Below are 19,953 nucleotides of genomic sequence, written 5' to 3'. Positions count from 1 at the left end.
GCTTAGAGAAATTGAGAAGGCTGGATTGAAAGTGAATCCCGACAAGTGTAAAATCGCGCGAAGGGGTGTACAATTCCTAGGGTTTCAGGTAGAAGGTGGGAAAATACAACCGGTGTCTGATAAGGTGGACAGGGTAGTCTCATGGACGGTACCCAGAAATAAGAAGGAGGTCCAGCAATTTTTGGGGTTGGCCGGATACTATAGACAATTTGTGCCCAATTTTGCAGAAGTAGCGGCCCCTCTGACGGATTTGACGTAGAAAAGAAAAGGAAAGGGTATTATATGGGGTGCAGCCGAACAACATGCTTTTAGACAGCTTAAGGAAACCTTGTCGACCTTACCCTCCAGGTATGCTCCCAGCACAGAGGTATCTATACCTTTTCGGGTGACTGATTCTCTTTCCTTGGGAGCTAGCTCTGTGTATAATTCACCACTGTGAAGGAGTAGGACCAAGTGTGCCGTCCTCAGAAGAAGAGAGCCCGAAAGACGAGAGTGGCTGTGCAGAAGGGATTCTGGTAGAGATAGAATGTGAGGAGGAGCCACAAAGGAGATCTACTGAAGTGTGCCTGGTGGATGAGGGAGGAGCCGAAATGGACTTGATCATGTGGGAGGAGGTGAAAGGGGAAGGATCAAATGCGCGGGAATTCAGTTGGCTGGGGGAAGGCGAGCTGGGCAGATGCATTAATAGAGGGGTGCAGACTGACTGGCTGATAGACGCGAGGAGCCAGGCGGACTTGGCCCAAGGCTTCCCAAGTCTAATGAAAGAAGGAGGACTGTTGCCGGAGCCTTTTTTACCTAGCGGACGCGGTAGGGCATATGAGCCTTTAGAATGGAGGGTCTCGGTTTTCCCGGTGGGCTATCATGGTGGGGGCCGGAGAGTTATCCGCCCGGGCCCCGAATTCCAACAGAAGCCTCCAGAGGGGGATTGGGCCCGCCATCCCTGTTGTGGGACCATATGTGCCGTGCGGAGTGCGCCCCTAAGACCGTTGACGGACCGCGAACGATTTGGCCCGGCCCCTTGGTAGGGGAAGAGACAAACCCACCAGTTGTTAGACCAAAAAGATATACCTTGTTAACAGATGAAGTGTTGAAGGATCCGTTTGATCCGGTGGAATTAAGTGTGCACGCAAATAAAGTTGTTGTTTCACAGGAATCGGATTCGCCTCCGCGCCTTTTTCCCGCCTTTACTACGCAAACCCCCCCCCCCCCCCGCTAAAGACGAACCTTGTCACAACCACCCTTTGTACTTCACAATCCCAGACACTCCACCACCTGAGGGGAATATACCTCACTTACTAAAAAGCAGGACAGCCCTGAAACTTGGTATCACAGAGTAATAAAAATAAATAAATCCTGGGCTTCATACTTGGGAGAAAGTGCGCTTGAACCCAATGAAACCGACATTTCAGTAGATAAGCACCTACAGTATAGGGGCTGCCGTCTTGGGAAAACCCCTCTTATGGAACAGGTCTTGCTGCTTCCCACAGAAATCTGCACCACTGGAAAACTCTCCTCCACGGTCGAGCGCACGTGAACTGCCTGTGGAAAAGTGGTTGCAACCCTGGCGGCGTCGAAGTCCTTCCCTTCGCCAGCGAGCTTGCTCTCCCGCCGCTGAGGGGTGGAGGCGGGGTGGGGGGGGGAGAGAGACACAACAGGTGAGTGAGAGCCGGCCCCTCGCCTCACGTACACCTAACGCGTCCCTGGCCGAAACGGTGCGAGGGACCTTTGCCACCAGGCGAACCGTGGGCAAGAGAGGAGCCTCGCCTTGTCCCGGCGCCTAGCCGGTTGTCTCAGCGTCGCTTCCTTGATGTGGGCGGCGGCGGCGGCGGCTCCGATTAGGTTGACTTTCCACCTTTTTTGGCAGCGGCTTCCCTCCTCCTGACACTCCCTCAGAGAAGCCACACTTCCTCCTGCCCTTTCCTTCCTTCTGCAGGCGGAGGCGGCGGCGGCTCCCCCCTCTCTCAGCCTTCCTTCTCGCTCCCACCCGAAGCGAAGAGCTCGAGCCGAGACGGCTTCAGGTGAGACGGAAGAAGCGCCCGGGCAGCCGTGGCCGAGCCACGAGGCGGGGGGGGGGGGCGGGCGGTGTGTGTGTGTGTGTGTGTGTGTGTGGCATGCCGCCGGTGGCGAGACCCGGTGCCTTTGCGAGCCGGCACAGGGAAGGAAGGTGGGCTGGAGCCGGGCGTGTGGATTTCGAGCCGGCTGGTTAAGGGATGGCCCGGTGCTCCCGAAGTCCGACTCTGGCGATTTCAGCCCGTGATTTATTTTATTTTATTTTTTGGAGGTGGGGGTGGCGGGACGGAAGGGCTCATTGCCCACCCTTCAACCCCCCCCCCGACTGCCACGAAAGGAAGTGGTGGCAATCCAGCCCTTCCGCGCCGTGTGACCCAGCGCCAAATAGAAGGCGGGGAAGGTGATAATCCATTGGGGTGCTAAGATCACAGGCGCAGCCCTGGGGACCCCCCTTCGCCTGAAGCGCCTTCAGAGCAACCAATCAACCAGGCTGGTGGTAATAGCCTTGATGCTGGTGGCGGCGGCGACGGGGTGTTGCGACCCTTCTCTGTTTGTTGCTAGAGGAGTCGCGAGGGAGGCTCGTGGACCCGGTCAGGGGAAGGCACCTCACGGCCACATGGGTGGGGGGGGGAGGCGCCCTCGGAGGGAGGGGGGTTATTCCAGGTGGGTGTCCGTAGGCGGGCGAAGGCGGTTGTGTGCCAGACATCGTTCGTGGGGCTTCGCGTCAAAATTGCACCGGGTTGGCCCTCTATTTAAAAATCATGGCTTGCATAAAATCCGGCTGGAGAGTTCCTCTCTCAGCCTATGCCTGCTTGCTGGGATCGAAGTCTTGAGTGAAAAGAAAACAGCCTTCTTTCCTCGCTCGCCCGGCTGGGTGATTGTGACGGTGGCTTTTTTTCCTCCCTTCGGCTGCAACGGTCTGCTCACGGCTCCCACGCCAGCAGTTCACGCTTGCTCGCCCTCCGGCTCGTCCTCTCTGCGAGTGCCGGCACAGGCTGCCTGGATGCTTTCCTGACACGAGGTTGGCTCTCCCCTCCCCCCCCACCCCCAATTGTCGTTCTCTCGAGTGCAGCGGAAACGTGTGGCGTGTGGGAGTTCTTAATAGAACACGAAAGCTGCTGTGTCAGTCCTGGTGAAGGGGATGTAGAGAGCGGGGATGATGGGTTCCAAGGAAGAAGGCGAGGAAGCCCACATAAAGGAGCCAGTAGTGGCTGACAGGAGCTTATGGAAACTCTTTGGTTAGCTGAGGCTCCCATGACCAAACTAGGCTGTGTTTAGCAACACCAGGAAGGAAATTACTCATCACACCCTTTTCCTTCTCCTTCACATATAAACTGTAGCAAACTCGCCCACCTCCAAAAGAATGTGCTCACCAGCTTTGAATACATTCTTTGAAACACCATTTCTCTTTGTCTTCCACAAATATGTAGTATGATCTGGAAAATTCAACAGGAACATGCTCACCTTTAACAGCTTTCTGCTAGGTCCTCTTCCCAACTTCTACAGCCCCTTTGTAACCCAATCCACGTCACACCCAAAATGGCCAGTCTGGACAGACCCTCCACTGGCTGCAGAGCCAGAGGCTGGGAGTTGGAGTCCACACAATGCCTCCTGGGAGAAGAGCCAGGCCTGTGTGTCCTTGAGCAAGCTGCACAAGTAGTACTTTTATTTATTTATTTATTTAATTTATATCCCGCCTATCTGGTCAGTTATGACCACTCTAGGCGGCTTACAAGATAAATAAAATACACATAAAATACACAAATGAATATAAAATTATTACGTAATGAACAATGGACAAATTCAATGAGATGAAAAACAAACAATAGGAGAAGAAAGGGAAGGAAGACATCGGGTTAACTGGAGGGAAGGCCTGCCGAAACATCCACATTTTTAGTTGATTTTTAAAGATACCCAGTGAGGGGGATGCGCAAATCTCTGGCGGTAGGTTGTTCCAGAGGTGAGGAGCCACCGCCAAGAAGGCCTGGTTTCTTGTTTTTTCCTTCCGGGCCTCCCTCGGCGTCAGGCTCCTCAGCCTCACCTCCCAACTCGCACGAGTGACACGGGTAGAACTTGGTGGGAGTAGGCGTTCCGCCAAGTATCGAGGCCCTAAACCATTTAGGGCTTTGTACGTAAGCATCAAAACTTTGAAGTCAGCGCGGAAACGAATGGGCAGCCAGTGCAGCACGGTCAGAATAGGAGAAATACGGTGGAATTTGCTCCCTCCAGTAAGGAGTCTGGTCCCCGCACTCTGCACCACCTGGAGTTTCCGCGTCAACCCTAAAGGCAGCCTCACGTAGAGCGCACCGCAGCGGTCTAATATGGAGACTATGAGCACATGAACCAATGGAACGGACCACCAACACCACCCGAGTCTCCATGGTGAGCGCCGGGCCCAGATGGATCCCCAGGCTGCGGACCCCACTCTCTGCGGCAATGGTGACCCCCACAATGAGAGAGAGTCACCCAAGCCACCAACGGTGGGGGCACCCACCCTCAGAACCTCCGTCCTGTCCGGGCCCAGCCCCAGCCCATTCTCCTGCATCCACTGCAGGACAGTCCACTGCAGTACGACAGTCCCAGAGCACCCCCAAAAGAAGGGAATGGCAAACCACTTCTGAGTATTCTCTACCTGGAAAACCCTGAAAAAAGTCACCGTAAGCCAGAATTGATTTGATGGCACATGATGATGATGAAGACGAAGAACAGATTTCCAATGACTAGTCATGTGGGGAGAAGTAACAGCATCTTGAATTACATATGGTCCATACTCACATTTGCTAATATGTATTAGAATCCAAAATTAACGTATGGTTTCTAGTATCTGGAATAACGCCTGAATAGATTTAGGCAACTCCCATTCCAAGCCCCATCTCTGCTATTTTAAGTGCTCCTGTTTACGACAGGGAATATATTTATTCTATGGTGTTTTTAGTATCACAACTGTAAATCTGGGACCAGCAGTTTTAGGCCACAATTTTATGCACACTCAGCTAGAAGTAAGTCCAGTTGAATTCAGTGAAGCTTAGTAGGTACATATACGTACTGTAGACTGGTATGATTATATATTTGCTTTTCTCTGAAAATAAAGATTATTCCCTAGTTATCATGGTTATTGCAAAACACAAAACAAAACAAAAACTTTCATTTTTAGTTTTTGTTTTGTTTTGTGTTTTGCAATAGCCATGATAACTAGGGAATAATCTTTATTTATTCTCAATTTCTGAACCGTTTCTAATGTGTTTAATATTAAATTAATAATGTCACTGGCCCTATTCAAATGTTAACCCTAAGCAGGGCAGGCTTAATGTGTAAGCAGGCCATAGTGTTATGCATGGTCAATCCTCTGTAATCCAATGCACACCAGTTGAGAGACCGTGACATGTTCAGCAACAAGGTAGAACATTTTTATCACATTCTTTTGAGCTCTACAACACAATGGTATCTTTCCCAATCAGCTTCATTTGTTATACCTGTTCCTGTTGTTTTTGAACGTTGATAGCCTAGCTAAAGTGATCCATGCATTGGTAATCTCTAGATTATAAGGGGCAGCCTCTGAGATTGTTCCAGAAACTACAAATGGTACCAGATGTCATATTAGGCTATGAACTGGGACTTGGTGGAAACAAATGACATCAATTCTGATGGAGTTACATCAGCTAATATTACACTACATGACTTAGGACTTGAATACTGGATGGATTATCCCGCCATCTTTTCTTTTTTGTACTTGTCCTGCATATTAAGATCTAACATGGATGCTTTCATGGCAGGGAGTAGACATGCAGCAACCAGAGAGGAATGGGGAAGCCTGTGGGCTTCCAGATGTTTATGAGCTATTGTTGCCAGCATTCCTCAATACTAGCCAGGTTAGCAGGGTCTGTTGGAAACTGGAAACAAACAACATCTGGAGGGTTGCAGGTTCTGTATACAGGGTAAAATACAGAAAATTATTGTTTTACAAAAATACTATCAAGAACCATAGAAAGTGGTAAATGAATAAAGGGGAAAAAAGATCCTTACATATTTCTAACTGTTCAACAAGCAAAATGAAAAGAAAGCATAATTACATTGTGAGCAGATATATTTGTATCACATTGTAGAAAACAAATATTTTGTGCATCTAACCAATTCTTATATAAAATCTACACACTTTTGTGAATATTTTTGCATAGTCAATAGAAGTATTATATGAAGAGTAAGCTGATAGTTATCTTGTTCCTCAGTATACCATAGCCATTGTTATTTCTACTGACTTGGTGTCATTTTAAAAACTAGGGGTCCATTGTTAAATATTTGTGTATCAGATCTTCTTTTCAGATTTTCTCTGCAGCAGATCTGATTTCAAACAAGCAGACCACTTTACAAATTAAACAATGGCTAGTCTCTGTGAAAGTTGGAAGAAAATGCTTGCAATCCACCCACTTTCTCCTTATTAATGTGTAAATAAATCAATATTTATGATACCCGTTGATGTGGCGTGTATAGGAAAGTACGTATATACGGTAATTAAATAATTATTTGTTTATAGGCAGTAATGAACATTGAACATGAAATCAGCCTTTTAGTCGAAGAGATTCGGCGACTGGGGACCAAAAGTAAGTACTGTATTTAGAATTTCATGGTTAAAAAGGGGAAGATCCTGCATCTCTCTCAAATCATGGAAGTCACTGTATGCACATCAGTAAAGACTTCTGCACACACTTTCTGGCCGTGACTGAAGCATTACAGGAAGTGGTAAAGAACACGAATGGGACTTTCAGCATTTTTAGACTGCAAGTCCCAGAAATTACTAGCAATTTCTGGGAGCTGCAGGCAAAAAAACCACGTCCTCAGAGGAATTTTGGTATTCACATATGCATATTGGCAAGTCTCAGTCTCGAGCTGCCATTGTTTGCTTGGAGGAAAAGGAAATGGGTAGAACTAGCTGTCAAGGGAGCCACAAGGGATTAGAGGACTGGTAGTCTCTCCTTGGTTTTCTCCTTGGAAAAGACCTTGATGTTGGGAAAGTGTGAAGGCAAGAGGAGAAGGGCACGAGAGAGGATGAGATGGTTGGACAGTGTCATCGAAGCAACCAACATGAATTTGACACAACTCCGGGAGGCAGTGGAAGATAGGAGGGCCTGGCGTGCTCTGGTCCATGGGATCACGAAGAGTCGGAAACGACTAAACAACTAGATGACGAGTCTCTATGCCCATTAGACTCCGTAAAGATTCCTTGCAAAAAAATGACTAGTCCCTGAATCCCTTGTAGCAGATTAAAAGCATAGATGCAATTGGAGCTATGTCAACAGTATGCAGATGACACCCATCTCATCTCTCCTTTCCATATAAATCTGAATGAATTTATTTATTACAGTCGGGTGACCAGCTCATAAAACATATTATATGGCTAAAATATACAAAATGCAATTTAAAAAGTGTACAACAGATAAATAATATATAGGGAGAATCAGTTACAGCATTTTAATAGCTCTCCTTTGAACCATTGGATCATCTAGGGCAAACTGGTTTGGACAGGGTCTTTGGGGTATAGGGAGTATTTCCTACATATTTGTAAACATTTGTAAACATTTCGCTCCTTCGGTTGGGATCACAATATTTCTCTGTGCTCAACAATAAACCACCCTCATGCTAAAACCAGTCAACCTGTGACCTCAAGAGACTATCAGGGAGCACTGTACCATTGTTGCTGCACAAAATTTTGCTGCAGAGCATGTATAAGGGAGTCTTGATCGGAAAGTTGTAGCTTGTGTAAAATTCATCAGGTCTGAGGAAGCTGTTTCAGTTCTAGATGTCTGGTGTCAGAAATGGACTGATGAGGGTGAATAAACTGAAATTTAATTCTGACAAGACTAAGGTGATCGTGGTCCATCAAAAGGCATTACAAGGAATGGAGATGCAGCCTGTGCTGGATGGGGTGAAAATACAGAGGGAACTTTCAAGTTAAGTGGGATATTTAAGGATTGATTTTACCTGTGCCAATTGGTTTCCATGGCCAAGCAGACATTTGAACCCAAGTCTCCTGAGTCCTAATCAATCACTCTGTTCAATATACCACACCAGTTACCCTTTTTAAATATTAGTACGTAGCTACCATTTTTCTTGGGTGAAAAATATATTTATTTAGTTACAATTTAGTTATAATATTTTCCAGTGAAAATAGTTCACATGGTGTGGCTTGCAAACATGCAAATATGTGAGCAAAATTAGTTAACACAAAATGGAAAAAACCAAAATAACAGAAGTTCAGTTGATTAAAACTGAAAGTGGCAAACTGCAAACAGTACAAATCTCCACTTTTCTTCTTTGCTAAAAAAAATGAAAAATTGCTTTATGATGTAAACCAAAACATGTATCTAACCAAATCTGCAGTAATAACATGAAATCAAACTATTGTCTAGATAGTGTATTATTTACAAAGGATACACACAATAGTAATGTACTGTAATTTATTCACAATGTTCATAGTAAGCTATAATAATAATGAAAAATTATCATAATATAGAGAACATTCTATTAATACAGTATGTTTCATCACAGAGAATGATGGGTGTTTTGCTGAAGTATAATCTGCCATTACTATTGGAATAAAAATGAAAGGGAAAGCAAATATTACCAAATGCCAGTTGGAATAGAAGAGTTGAATGTTTTTACACTGTAATGCCTCCTTTCATCTAGATCCTGATGGGACTCTGAGTGTGAAATTTGGAGTGCTGTTTGCCGATGAAAAATGTGCCAACCTCTTTGAAGCTTTAGTGGGGACTTTGAAAGCTGCAAAACGAAGGAAGATTGTTAGTTATCCTGGGGAACTGCTGCTACAGGGAGTTCATGACAATGTTGATATTTTGTTACTCCAGGACTAGCTCAGCTACATGGCATGTTTATTTTTTCAGGTAAATGAATATACAGAATTTTTCTCATGTCATGTTTGCATGATGATGTATTTTCCTATATATCTTTATAACAGAAATTAAATGTTTTTCTTTGAGGTCTTTTAAAAATTATTTTGTGAATTTATCACTGGAAATTATTATTATTAGATAAAATCATCTGATATCCCACTTTTTGGCTTCAAGCATTAAATTTTAAGTGGTTTGAATAATTTTAATAGTTGAAAAGGGTATTTTCCTAATAATTTAATATTGCTTGTAATTTCAAATTTGTTAAAAAGCTATCAGAACCAGATGACTCTGTGACTGTCTGCACACACATTTATTGTGTGCTTCCATTTCTCTGCTGGTATCAATTTGGGCACAATGAGGTAGTAAAACAGTGAAATTAAATTTGAAACTTCCTGTTTAATAGAATTTTCATGCGTAATACTTCAGAAACATTTTCTGGACTTTAGCAATTGAGGGATATAAAGATTTTAGGCTTATCAGAGTGAGAAAAACAAGATGTTATGAGAATGATTACATGTTAGATGATTGTGGGAAGATTATCCTCACTGGCTTTTACCAGAGATTCCATTTCCATAATAAAACAATGAAAAGTCTAATGTGGCTGTGGTATTTTTCCAGAAAGTGAGCAACCCACGCATATGTCCTCTTTTGCTTGGTCAGTTTGACAATGCTGTTTGAGAAAGTAAAATACCGTATTGTGAGAGAAACTCTCTAAGATGAGGCTTATATCGACAAATGTACAGTATTATCAAAGAGCAAGTGAGTGAGCAGTGAGGTCTTTTAATGTAGGACATGAACTACCATGAGGGAAAATTGAATAATTTTTTTAACGTTAAGAGGCAGCTTGAAGTGCTCTGTTGGTGGAATTAGCCAAGAAACATTCTGCAAACATGTCCTGTTTATCCTTCAGGTCTCTTCACAGGATTACTGAAGTGCTCTTCATCCTCACGAGTGTCACTCCTTCAGTTAACCAGCAAAATATTTGTGTCTTAAGAAATATTTATGAAACAGAGAATATAAGCTGAAGTGGCAATACAATATAATTATTAATTTTGTTGCTTATTTGTAAGGCTGTGGTCATCATTACTGCTGCAGAGTTCAAACATGCACTGATGGTTCTATTAATAATAACCACATGCTGTCAAGTCATTTCTGACGTATGGTAACCCTTTTCAGGGTTTTCTAGGTAGAAAGCGCTCAGGAGTGGTTTACCATTCTTCTGGGGGCAACCTGGGACTGTGTAGCTTGCCCAAGGCCACACAGGCTGACTCTTCTCATGGAAGGCGCAGTCCAGAATTGAACTCCTGCCCCGATACCTATCCAGGTACAATAGAAGGTACAATCATTCTATTAGTTTCACATTTTCCTTTTGCCTTTCAATTCTGCCAATGTCCAACTGGTTGTTTGTTAAAATTTGACAAGGGGTCCAGAAATGACAGCTAAAGTACTTGCTAAACAAAGGAGAGGTTTAAGATAACACATAAGTGCTAAAACCATTACTTTTTCATTAAATATATTTTAGAAGACAGATAAAGCATTATTGGACCAATAGAAGGTACAATTTTGAGCATCTGTAAATACTCAGCAAGACTCAACAGCAGTCAGGTGCTTTTTTGATCTTTGGGGTGCTGAACACCAGTACTGGAAATTCAGTTAAGCATTTAAAGGTGTTTCAGTTACAATAGACTTCAGTGTTATCTGAACTAAGTTGACTAAATCTTGCAAGCCCTTATTATGCAGCATTCTAAGCTAGGCAAAGCTATATCGACCAGTTGTCAGGATCCTGTGGCTTTCCAGATACTGACTCCAGTTCTCATCAGCTCAAGTCAAGAAGGTCAACCTGATGGAGTTCGAGTCTTGCTAGAGGGCTACAGTTTCCCTGCACAGAGAGAAATGTGGGAATCACCCTCTACCAGTTAAGATTATTTTTGTTTTATTTTTGTCAATGTTGTATGCTCTGACTGGCGGCAGCAGCGCTTCAGGGTCTCAGGCAGAAGTCTTTCACACCGCTTTCTTCCTGACCCTTTTTGCACTGGAAATGTCTGGAACTGAACTTGTTCTAGCAAGTGGGCTATCCTTCCCAATCTTTAGCACTTATTTAGCACTTTTAGGTTATCAGTGGCTGCCTTGATGGATCGGGCAAATTCAATGAAAGACTGACATGATAGTATCTAAACAAGCTCGAAAAAACCCACAAGAAGAAAAGGAGAAAAGCAAAGGAGCTGGAGGGGAAATAAGTAAGAATAAAACACTTACACAACAACATGTCCAGAGATATCCCCAGTTTTATTTGAATGACACCTTAAAGATTACCCTGTTTTACTTGACATGAGCTTCTCTGGGCCATAGCTTGCTTGTTTTCAGATGCATTGGAAAAAGTGACCTGCAGTTCATGAAAATATAAACCAAACAACATTGCTTATATTTTAAGGTGCCACAGAACTCTGTTGCTTTTGCTACAACAAACATGCTTTAACAGGGTACAGCAAGCTGTTTTTAGTAAATATCATATAGAACCTTAGGGGTGCAGAAGTGAAATATTGCATTATGTAGCAGCCTTGAAACAAGCACATTTTAAAGATATTATCATGCAGAATTGTACAACCTCACCTGTGATTTGAAAATGCTTTTGAAGGTATTGCTGGAATCTCAGCAAATTTCTTTCAAACAATGGAAAGCCTCATGCTAGCCTGAAACTCTAGGTGTATTTTAAATGGTGATTAATGGTTAATCGTTTATCTTGCAAAATGCTGGTGGGAAATCATAAATTGTTTTCTGGACTCTGACTCCCATAATCCTCCAGCTGGCATCTGAACTACAACATAAGGGAGGACCCAGCTCAAAGCATCTCTTCTGTGCCCACCACCATAATCTCTGTGTAATAAATGAAGCCAAACCTGCCCCTCCCCTCATCTTGTGGCAGCTTCAAATGTTAACAAGTTTCATATGCCTTTCCCTGATTTAATTACAACTACATGTGGCAGTGTCTTGCTTTCTATAGCTTGAATGTCTGGAATGCTGCTGACTCAGCCAGAAAATCTTGAGAAGTGTTTTATCTTTTTCTTTTCTCAGCCAGCCTCCTTCTTGATGTGGACGACTTCAATACTGTAGTCATATTTTTCTCCCCTGCCTATTCTCCCCTACTCTGCTTATGTAATAGGAATGCAGCAGTGGGAAGCATTTATAGGATAACACTGGCTAGCTAACAATACCCCTTCCACACCTGCCCATGCTGTCCTATAAATCCCTCTTTGGCTCAGTTTCAGAAACTGGGTGGAGGACCATGTAAACCTCCCTTGGAAGCATTAATATGAAGGAATTGGATATCAGTGGTCAAGTCACTGGCACATTCTCTTCTGCAACAAAATTCCCCCCCATTTTATGAATTGCAGGCAAAGAAATGAGATTATTTTATTTACATTTATATACTGTCTTTCCTCCAATGCATTCAAGGCTACGTGCTGTATATAGCTTTTCGCAGGTCATTTCTTCCTCTTAAAAACCATGTGAAGTAAGTTTGGCTGAGAGGTAGCAACTGGCCTAAGGGCACTAAATGGGTTCCATGGGTCAGTGGACACTTTAAGCTATATCTCCTGTGTCTCAATTCATCACTCTAACCTCTACATACCAATGATTCCCAACCATGGGTAACCCAGGTGTTCTTAGATTACAACCCCCAGAAATTCCAGCTAGCACATCTAGTGGTGAAATTGTTTGTCAGTTGCAATCCAATAATTTTATTTTATTTTTTTATTTTATTAGATTTATACCCCACCCATCTAGACCAAAGGTCTACTATGGGCGGCATTACAAATTAAAAACAGTAAAACCAATCAAACCAATAAACATACAATAAATCCAAGATGTTAAAATGTGAGTTTAAGATACAGTAGGAGGGAAAGCCTGCCCAAATAACCAAGTCTTAAGTTTACTTCTGAAGACACCCAGAGAGGGAGCCAGGCGGATCTCCATGGGCAAGTTGTTCCAAAACCATAGCAGGTCTGCAAAGCACGTAGCATTCCAACCATGTAAGTGACTTGCCAGTCGTTAAAATTTACCTATTGTTTCCAGTCTTGGGTAAGCTGAAGAAAGAGATAGTGGAGAGGCCATGCACTTATGTATTCATGGTTTTGAGCCGCAGGTAGATTCTAATATATGACAAGTGAAATGCATTTAACTGGGGAAGGAAGCATCAGAAATTGTGTAGACCTAAACAACAGTTTGGATTCTTGACTCATCTATTCATTTTTTTGCTACATTATTTTCCACAAAATGTCATTGGATTCTATACTGTTAACTTGTCAAGACAATTAGGTGTGTTGTACACAGAACAAATAAACCAGTAAAAGTGAAAAATTCTTGCTGGTTTTGCATCTAGAAAAATTATGAGAGACACACATTCAGGTTCATATCGACTTTCACAGCAAGTAAATATACAGTATTTCAGGAAGGTACAGAATAAATATAGGAATTTCTCTTAACAATATATTAACCTGGCTTGACCAGCAGGTTAACATATGGTAAATTATGTTGTTATTTTTATCCTTATTGAGTGATAAATATCATGACACATTCCACAAACACATGCAGAGCCCCAAAAAATTACTTTTTTGACTATTAACTCACAGAAAAAGTAATAATTCTGAACATTATTGTCCAAAATAACTCACTTAGTGCACCTGCTCCAAACATTTTTGAGTCCATCTGAGTAGCAACAATCACCCATTTCTTATTTGTATCATGTATTGATTGCTGCAATGTAGATTACATGGGGCTATACTTGAAGAGGGTCTGTAATCTTAAATTGTCACAACATGCACCATTTAAGATGCTACCTGATTCATGGTATGCATGTCTGGCCAGATGTTAGTTTTGACCTTTAAAACCCTAAACAGTTTGGTGCTTGGCTATCTAAAAACACTAATAGGTTCAGAGGTTTGGTTAACAAACCTGTTTCCCAGACTGTGGAATACACTCCCTTCAGAGCTATGATCTGTTTCCACTCTGACTGATTTTAAGAAGGGAGTAAAAACATATGTTTTCAGAAAGGCAGGTGATATTTAACCCACCTTGCTCTGTTGTTTTTAATGGCACCTTTTAATTGTAATAGTTTTAATGCATTACTTGACATTAATGGTTTTTAGGGTGGAGCTAGTTCTAGTTGATTTGGTTTTTTTTCTTTTTGTTCTTTTATGAAGCTTGGAAGCTGTCTTGTGCTGCTTTTTAGTGGAAATGTGGGATATAAATTTAATAAACAAGCAAGCAAGGAAAAAAAGCAAACTTTTCCAGTTTTTGAAAGTCAATTTTAATATGCTGCTAATAATAGTATATTTAATAATAAATAGAAGGAATACTCAAAGGAACTGTTGGCTTTTGGCTATAATAAATAATATAAAGCTTCTAACTTGCAGTGTCTGCATATAGCAGCTTGAAGCATATTGATAAAAAACGACTCTGTAGATTAAAATGGGATGCTCTCCTTTATGTGTGTTAGTGCTAGCAATTAATAGTAAATAATCACTTGTGCTTTTGGTTAAAACATTAAATAATGTTTTCTGTTTATAAACATATTTAAAGTATAACATAACTCATAGTCCTTAGACATTTGATATTTGCCATACATATTCTGACTTACTGACATATTTCTCCAGGAGAAGTTTAGATCTAATACCAGCAATCATGAGAACTAGTCCAAATTATAATTGTGAGAAACTTCTTGCAGAAAGGATTTGGACTTTTAGAAATGGTGTGTCTATATGATTATAAAATAATTAGGGGAAACAACTATGTAGCGGATATGATTTCATAGCTGGGGGCCCACATGTAAAATGTAAGGACTTTCTCAAAACTTCTGCCTTAACAAACCTACAACAAATTATCTTCTTTTCCAACTATGTTGTCTGTGAATTGAAAAAAAGGCTCAAAATAATAAGTCAAAGGAACACAATAGAAACCTTTATGTTATGCCATTTTGCCAATGGGACACAATAAAGTGTAGAGCTGGAAGGGATCACCAGAATCAGAGTCCAATTCTGTACCAAAGAAAGAAAGTTGCAACTAAATGTGTTCTGCTTAAAGCATTCTCTGGCCAGTTTACAGTTTAACTGTGCAGACTAGACATTCCTCCACCACCCCTGCAAGCTGAGGTGACTTCAGATTTACTGACTTCAGATGGATGGATGGCTGAGTTAACCTTGTGCCAGTTATCTGAGCCCACAGGGATCAACCTTAAGACATGAGCAGAGGTTTGACTGTTGTACTGCAGTTTAACCACTGCACCATGAGGCTCCTAAAGCATCCTTAGTAAATGTTTATCCAACCTCTGTTTCAAGAATTATTTATTTAGATTATTTATATGCTGCTGTTTTCCTCTTAGGGGACCCTCCAATGAAGGAAAGTCCACCACTTTCTGAGATAATCTATTCCTCTGTGAAACAGCCATTACTAGTTGCACGAGACAGCATAATTCTGCTGTTCTGAATTTGAGTACTACCCAGTTCAAATAACAGTCTCTCTTTGTGGCTTTTTACTTTTACCAACCTCTTTCAAAAGTGGTATAAGAGGAAGAGGAAAACCTGATGGGTTTTCCAGATGGTGGTGGATTACAACTCCCACAATTCTTGACTGCTGACTTTGAGGGATGAGAGTATTGGGATTCAGAATCCAATGATCAGGCCAAGAGCCAGTGTAATGTAGTGGTCAGAGTGTTGGCAGATAATCCAGTTTTACCCACACTTGGCCATGAAACACAGTGGGTGACCTTGGACTCATCACACACACTCTTTGAGCCTGCCCTACTTCACAGGGTTGTCATGAGATTAATGGGAGGAGAGGGACATAAGGAGCTATCTATACAGTCTTGGGTTCATTGAAGGAAAGATGGGATATAAATATAATGAATAAATATATGTCTGAAGCACCATACCTTCTCCAATACTGTATAGAAGAAATCACAACATGGCTTAGAATGAATGCATTCTATCAGCATCTGTAACAAAAGTTCTTGTGGACACAGACATTTGGAACCAGGGAATGGCAGCCAAAACTTCACTCATACAGCCAAAGAGGATCACAACAGTATTTCTCCCAGCAGTGGGAGGGTTCAAGAGTTCCAGTGCTTATTTAGGTTTGGTTTCCTTTGTCAGGAGATCACAGGACTGTCATATTTTGCAGAATTTGAGATATTATTTTCCAGATGTGCACAGTGAGCATAGGTAAAGGTTCACAGTCCACTACGCCCTCGTCAGATCTCTTAGGGGTCTAGAAATCCCTTCAGATTCTTGAAAGGAATAATTTGGCCCTCTGGCTGGTTGTTTAACCTGAATCAGTATCCCACAAAACTACCAGTACAAACTTCTTATTTCTGCTTACACATAAACTTCCATTAATTCTCAGTTCTCTTTAGGAAGAAATAGAGAAGCCACATCCCAGGTGATTGGTGACCATTAATAGGAACAGCTACCAGTTAATCTCTATATACATAGTGAGATATGCCAGGCAAAAATTGTTCAGCCAGTTTGGTCATTTTATTTTTTTCTCCTGATAACATAGGAGCTGGAGGGACCAAAGAGATCATCTAGCACAATCACCAATCCCATGACACTTGAGTATAGCCTATCAAGACTGAGTGTGTCAATAGGGCTTTTTCATGAATTTCATACAAAACTAGCAAAGTAGTGATTGAAATGGAGTGGGATGTCAATTCACTGAAAATCATATACTGTAATTGTTAGTTGGAAGGGGCCTGAACATGTCATCTAGTCTAACCGTTGCTGATGCAGGAAATCCACAACTACATCATTCTAGTGTTCACCCTGCTCATGAATATTTATGTTGAGAGTTGCATGCACCAATAGGAGTTGATGGGGGTGGAGTTAAGTGAGGGGAAAAAGAAAAGGGAAAAGAGAGGGCAGAGTTTAGAAGAAAGGAAGGTTTTAGTTGAGAGTTAACAACATTAACCGGACTTCTATCACTTGTAACAATAAACAATTTCTAATTGATTTTTAAATGATACGTCGCCTGGACCTCTGTCATTAATAGGGAACAAAGTTGATGTAATCAACTGGTGGCAGCTGAACGACATGTAACGTGCTCCTTTGCTTGGTGAAACAAGCAAGGGACATGCAGGAACAGGACAATCATGTCTGACAGAAGTCTCTAGCCTTTTCGGGTGGGGGCAGTTCTTGAATTAATTCCACATCACACTTTCTTCCAGACAGATAAAAATGAGTTTGAATTAATATCCTGCTTCTGTCAACTGGGGAACAATCCTTCTTCCTTCCCCACACGTTTATTCTAATGGTTCCAAGAAGTGTCAGAAGCTTGTCTGCATGAGACACATGCTATATTTACATACAGCAATACAACAATGTGCAGTTAAAGGATGGGGTGGAATTGGTCAAGCACTGGAACATGCAGTCCCTAGTTCAAATCTGGATGTTCCATATGTCAGGCTGGCAGTAGGGGGCTGATCTGCCAGCCTTGGAATTAATTACTTTGTTGCTGTCTCTGCCTTTTGAGTTGCCCTCTCCATCCATGGAAATAGTGACAAGGATGCAGCAGTATCTTTCATGACCTCCCTTCCCTTCTGGGTAGATGAATAGGTTGAGCTCAAATGAGCAAGGAAGTGAATCCTTAAAGTATTACCCAAACCTGATTTTAGATTCTGTGTGCTTAACTTTGCACCCTAAGCAACTTGGATCAGGAGCCAGAAGCTTTTAATTTACACTAATTCAAAGTGTCCTATCCCCAACCCACCCCCCTTTAGGTTCTAAGACTCTCTTGGGATTCCTTTTGCTCTGGGAAAATCTTTGGCCTCTTGATGTGCGAGGGGGTTGCTTTAAATTTTTTTTTAAATTCCTGTTGGATTAGCAGCAGCGGTCCCAATCCCAGCAATCCAGCAGGGATTTGTTATTTTTATAGCACCTACTTCAAGGCTCCTTCCCCAGGGCAAAACACAGCCTCAGAACCTTAAAAGAGGGAGGCCAGGAAGGTTTTAATTGGTGTAAATTAAATATATTTGTTGCTTGAGTTGTGCTGGAGAACTCAAGCAACAAATACATTTAATTTACACCAATTAAAACGTTCCTGGCCTCTCCTTTTTAAAGATACTGCTGTATCACCTGGCAGGACAAAGTTCCAAATAAAGTAGTCATAGAACGAGCTGGAATTTTTAGCATGTATACACTACTGAAACAGTGATGTCTATGTTGGCTTAGGCATGTAGTGAGAATGGCTGATGGTTGGATTCCAAAAGATCTCCTTTATGGAGAATTAGTGCAGGAAAAGCGCCCCAGAGGGAAACCATAGACTGCTGGCATCTGATCTTTCTTGGAAATGGCTTTTTTGTTGTCACAAACATTTCCTCATAGCATTAAGTTCCATGATTCTGTTCTTGTTATATTTACTATATTTAAAATAGCTGTCCTCATAGTTCCTCCTCAAGAGAACCTAAGATGACTTACAAAATTAAAAGAAACAATAAAAAATGGGAAAGGGGGAACAGTACCCTCCATCTTAGGCAGAACATTAATGAGAAAAAGTCTACCTGAAGAGAAAAGTCTTTGCCTGCCAATGGAAGGAGAGTAAAGAGGGGACCAGCATGACCTTCACATTAACAGTGTTTGTACATACATGTCAAGGTAGGTAGGGGCCCATGGGAACCTCAGTGTGTCATCACTGAAAAGTGTGGCTCCATGTTATGTTTACCTGCTCCTGCTGCAAATAGAAGCAATTGAGTGGCATGTTCCAGGGCACCACTAAGCCACTTGTTTATGACCAGCCAGGTTTTCAATGGCTCGCTGATTTGCTATGTTATGGGAACACAACAACTGCCTTTTGCAGTATGAGAACAATATTAAATGGAGGAGTATTCAAGCCCTACTAATCTATCAGAAAATGATCTGATGGTTGTTGTGGGTTTTTCGGGCTCTTTGGCCGTGTTCTGAAGGTTGTTCTTCCTGACGTTTTGCCAGTCTTTGTGGCCGGCATCTTCAGAGGACTGGAGCAGGAACTCAGTCCATGCTCTGTTGCTGTTTGTCGGATAGTTGAGTATTTATAGCTGTGGGAACAGCTTTTGTCCTTTTCAGGAGATAGCGTGGTCAGCCTGTTTTTGTTGTGGATGTATTGTTGTAATAATCTCTCCCACTTATCGCAACAATACATCCACAACAAAAACAGGCTGATCACCCTATCTCCTGAAAAGGACAAAAGCTGTTCCCACAGCTATAAATACTCAACTATCCAACAAACAGTAACAGAGCATGGACTGAGTTCCTGCTCCTGAAGATGCCAGCCACAGAGACTGGCAAAACGTCAGGAAGAACAACACGGCCACAGAGCTCGAAAAACCCACAACAACCATCAGTTCCCTTTTATTTTAAAATATTTTATCCTTCCCTAAGGGTTGTTCCAGACGTATTCTCTGCGGTACAATAGATTGGGCTTCTGCATAACAAAGCACTCCCTTTCTGCCTCCTGAACTCTCCCATATGGTTCAAGATTCCAACCTCAGCAAATGCAGACAAGACCTTGTGAGCTCAATAGCCTAACAAGGGCTGACAGAAGGTGCTGACAGAAGTGTTTCAAGTTTTTTATTTTTAAAAAAATGCAGACAACTTTAGGTATGACTCAGACAAAGCATAAAGTAGAGGGTCTCACTGACCGTTTCCCAATAAATGGATGCAAACAGCAAAACCTCTGGACGGAAAAAAACCCCCACGTACCTGTCAAACTTCTGGTCACTCGCTAAATGGTAAGCATCCATTTCCACACCTCCCTATCTCGCGGTGATCACGGCGCATCCTCAATTTCTTCGCGCCTACCCTACCCAAACTCCGACCAACCGTGGAGCCGTTTCCCGAGGAGGAGCCGCCGAGGCTGCTGCTGCCGCCCACGCTCGTGATCCCAGGCTTAACCAGCACGCGAGGGGGTGGGGATGCCTAGTAGCGGGCCTTCCACCAAAATAACCTTCATCATCACCCGGCTACGAAAAGAAGCGCTTTCTGCGGTCCCACATAAAGCCTAAGCACCTCCCTGT

The 19,953-nt window shown here is 42.6% G+C and overlaps 1 protein-coding gene and 1 long non-coding RNA gene across 3 annotated transcripts; one reads left to right on the top strand and one right to left on the bottom strand.

Annotated features, from left to right (window-relative positions):
* The first annotated feature begins 1,886 nt into the window (after positions 1 to 1,886).
* ABRACL (ABRA C-terminal like) lies at positions 1,887 to 9,511 on the top strand. Of its 2 annotated transcripts, none has more exons than XM_072996023.2 (3): positions 1,887 to 2,018; positions 6,542 to 6,608; positions 8,692 to 9,511. In XM_072996023.2, the coding sequence occupies exons 2-3, from the start codon at positions 6,548 to 6,550 to the stop codon at positions 8,874 to 8,876; spliced, it is 246 nt and encodes an 81-aa protein (XP_072852124.1). In that variant the 5' UTR covers positions 1,887 to 2,018; positions 6,542 to 6,547; the 3' UTR covers positions 8,877 to 9,511. The 2 variants fall into 2 exon arrangements, with proteins under 2 accessions (XP_072852124.1, XP_020670501.1); XM_020814842.3 differs by lacking the exon at positions 1,887 to 2,018 and adding an exon at positions 2,378 to 2,503.
* On the bottom strand, positions 8,110 to 19,902 carry LOC110090999 (uncharacterized). The gene is made up of 4 exons (XR_013540593.1): positions 19,640 to 19,902; positions 11,172 to 11,298; positions 8,630 to 8,784; positions 8,110 to 8,322 (listed from the first exon to the last, which is right to left on the bottom strand). It is a non-coding gene; the product is annotated as an uncharacterized LOC110090999 (long non-coding RNA).
* Between the last annotated feature and the right edge of the window lie 51 nt (positions 19,903 to 19,953).

Source organism: Pogona vitticeps, chromosome 1, assembly GCF_051106095.1.
Source record: "Pogona vitticeps strain Pit_001003342236 chromosome 1, PviZW2.1, whole genome shotgun sequence".
NCBI classification, from domain to species: Eukaryota; Metazoa; Chordata; class Lepidosauria; order Squamata; family Agamidae; genus Pogona; species Pogona vitticeps.
Note: the sequence above shows the minus strand (reverse complement) of the source record. Positions and strands in the feature narration are given on the sequence as shown.

Bases quoted from the DNA above. Each gene is read 5' to 3' on its own strand.
- ABRACL (XM_072996023.2), top strand. From the start codon at position 6,548: ATGAACATTGAACATGAAATCAGCCTTTTAGTCGAAGAGATTCGGCGA. The intron at 6,609-8,691 runs GTAAGTACTGTA...CCTTTCATCTAG, and splicing joins TCGGCGACTGGGGACCAAAA to ATCCTGATGGGACTCTGAGT.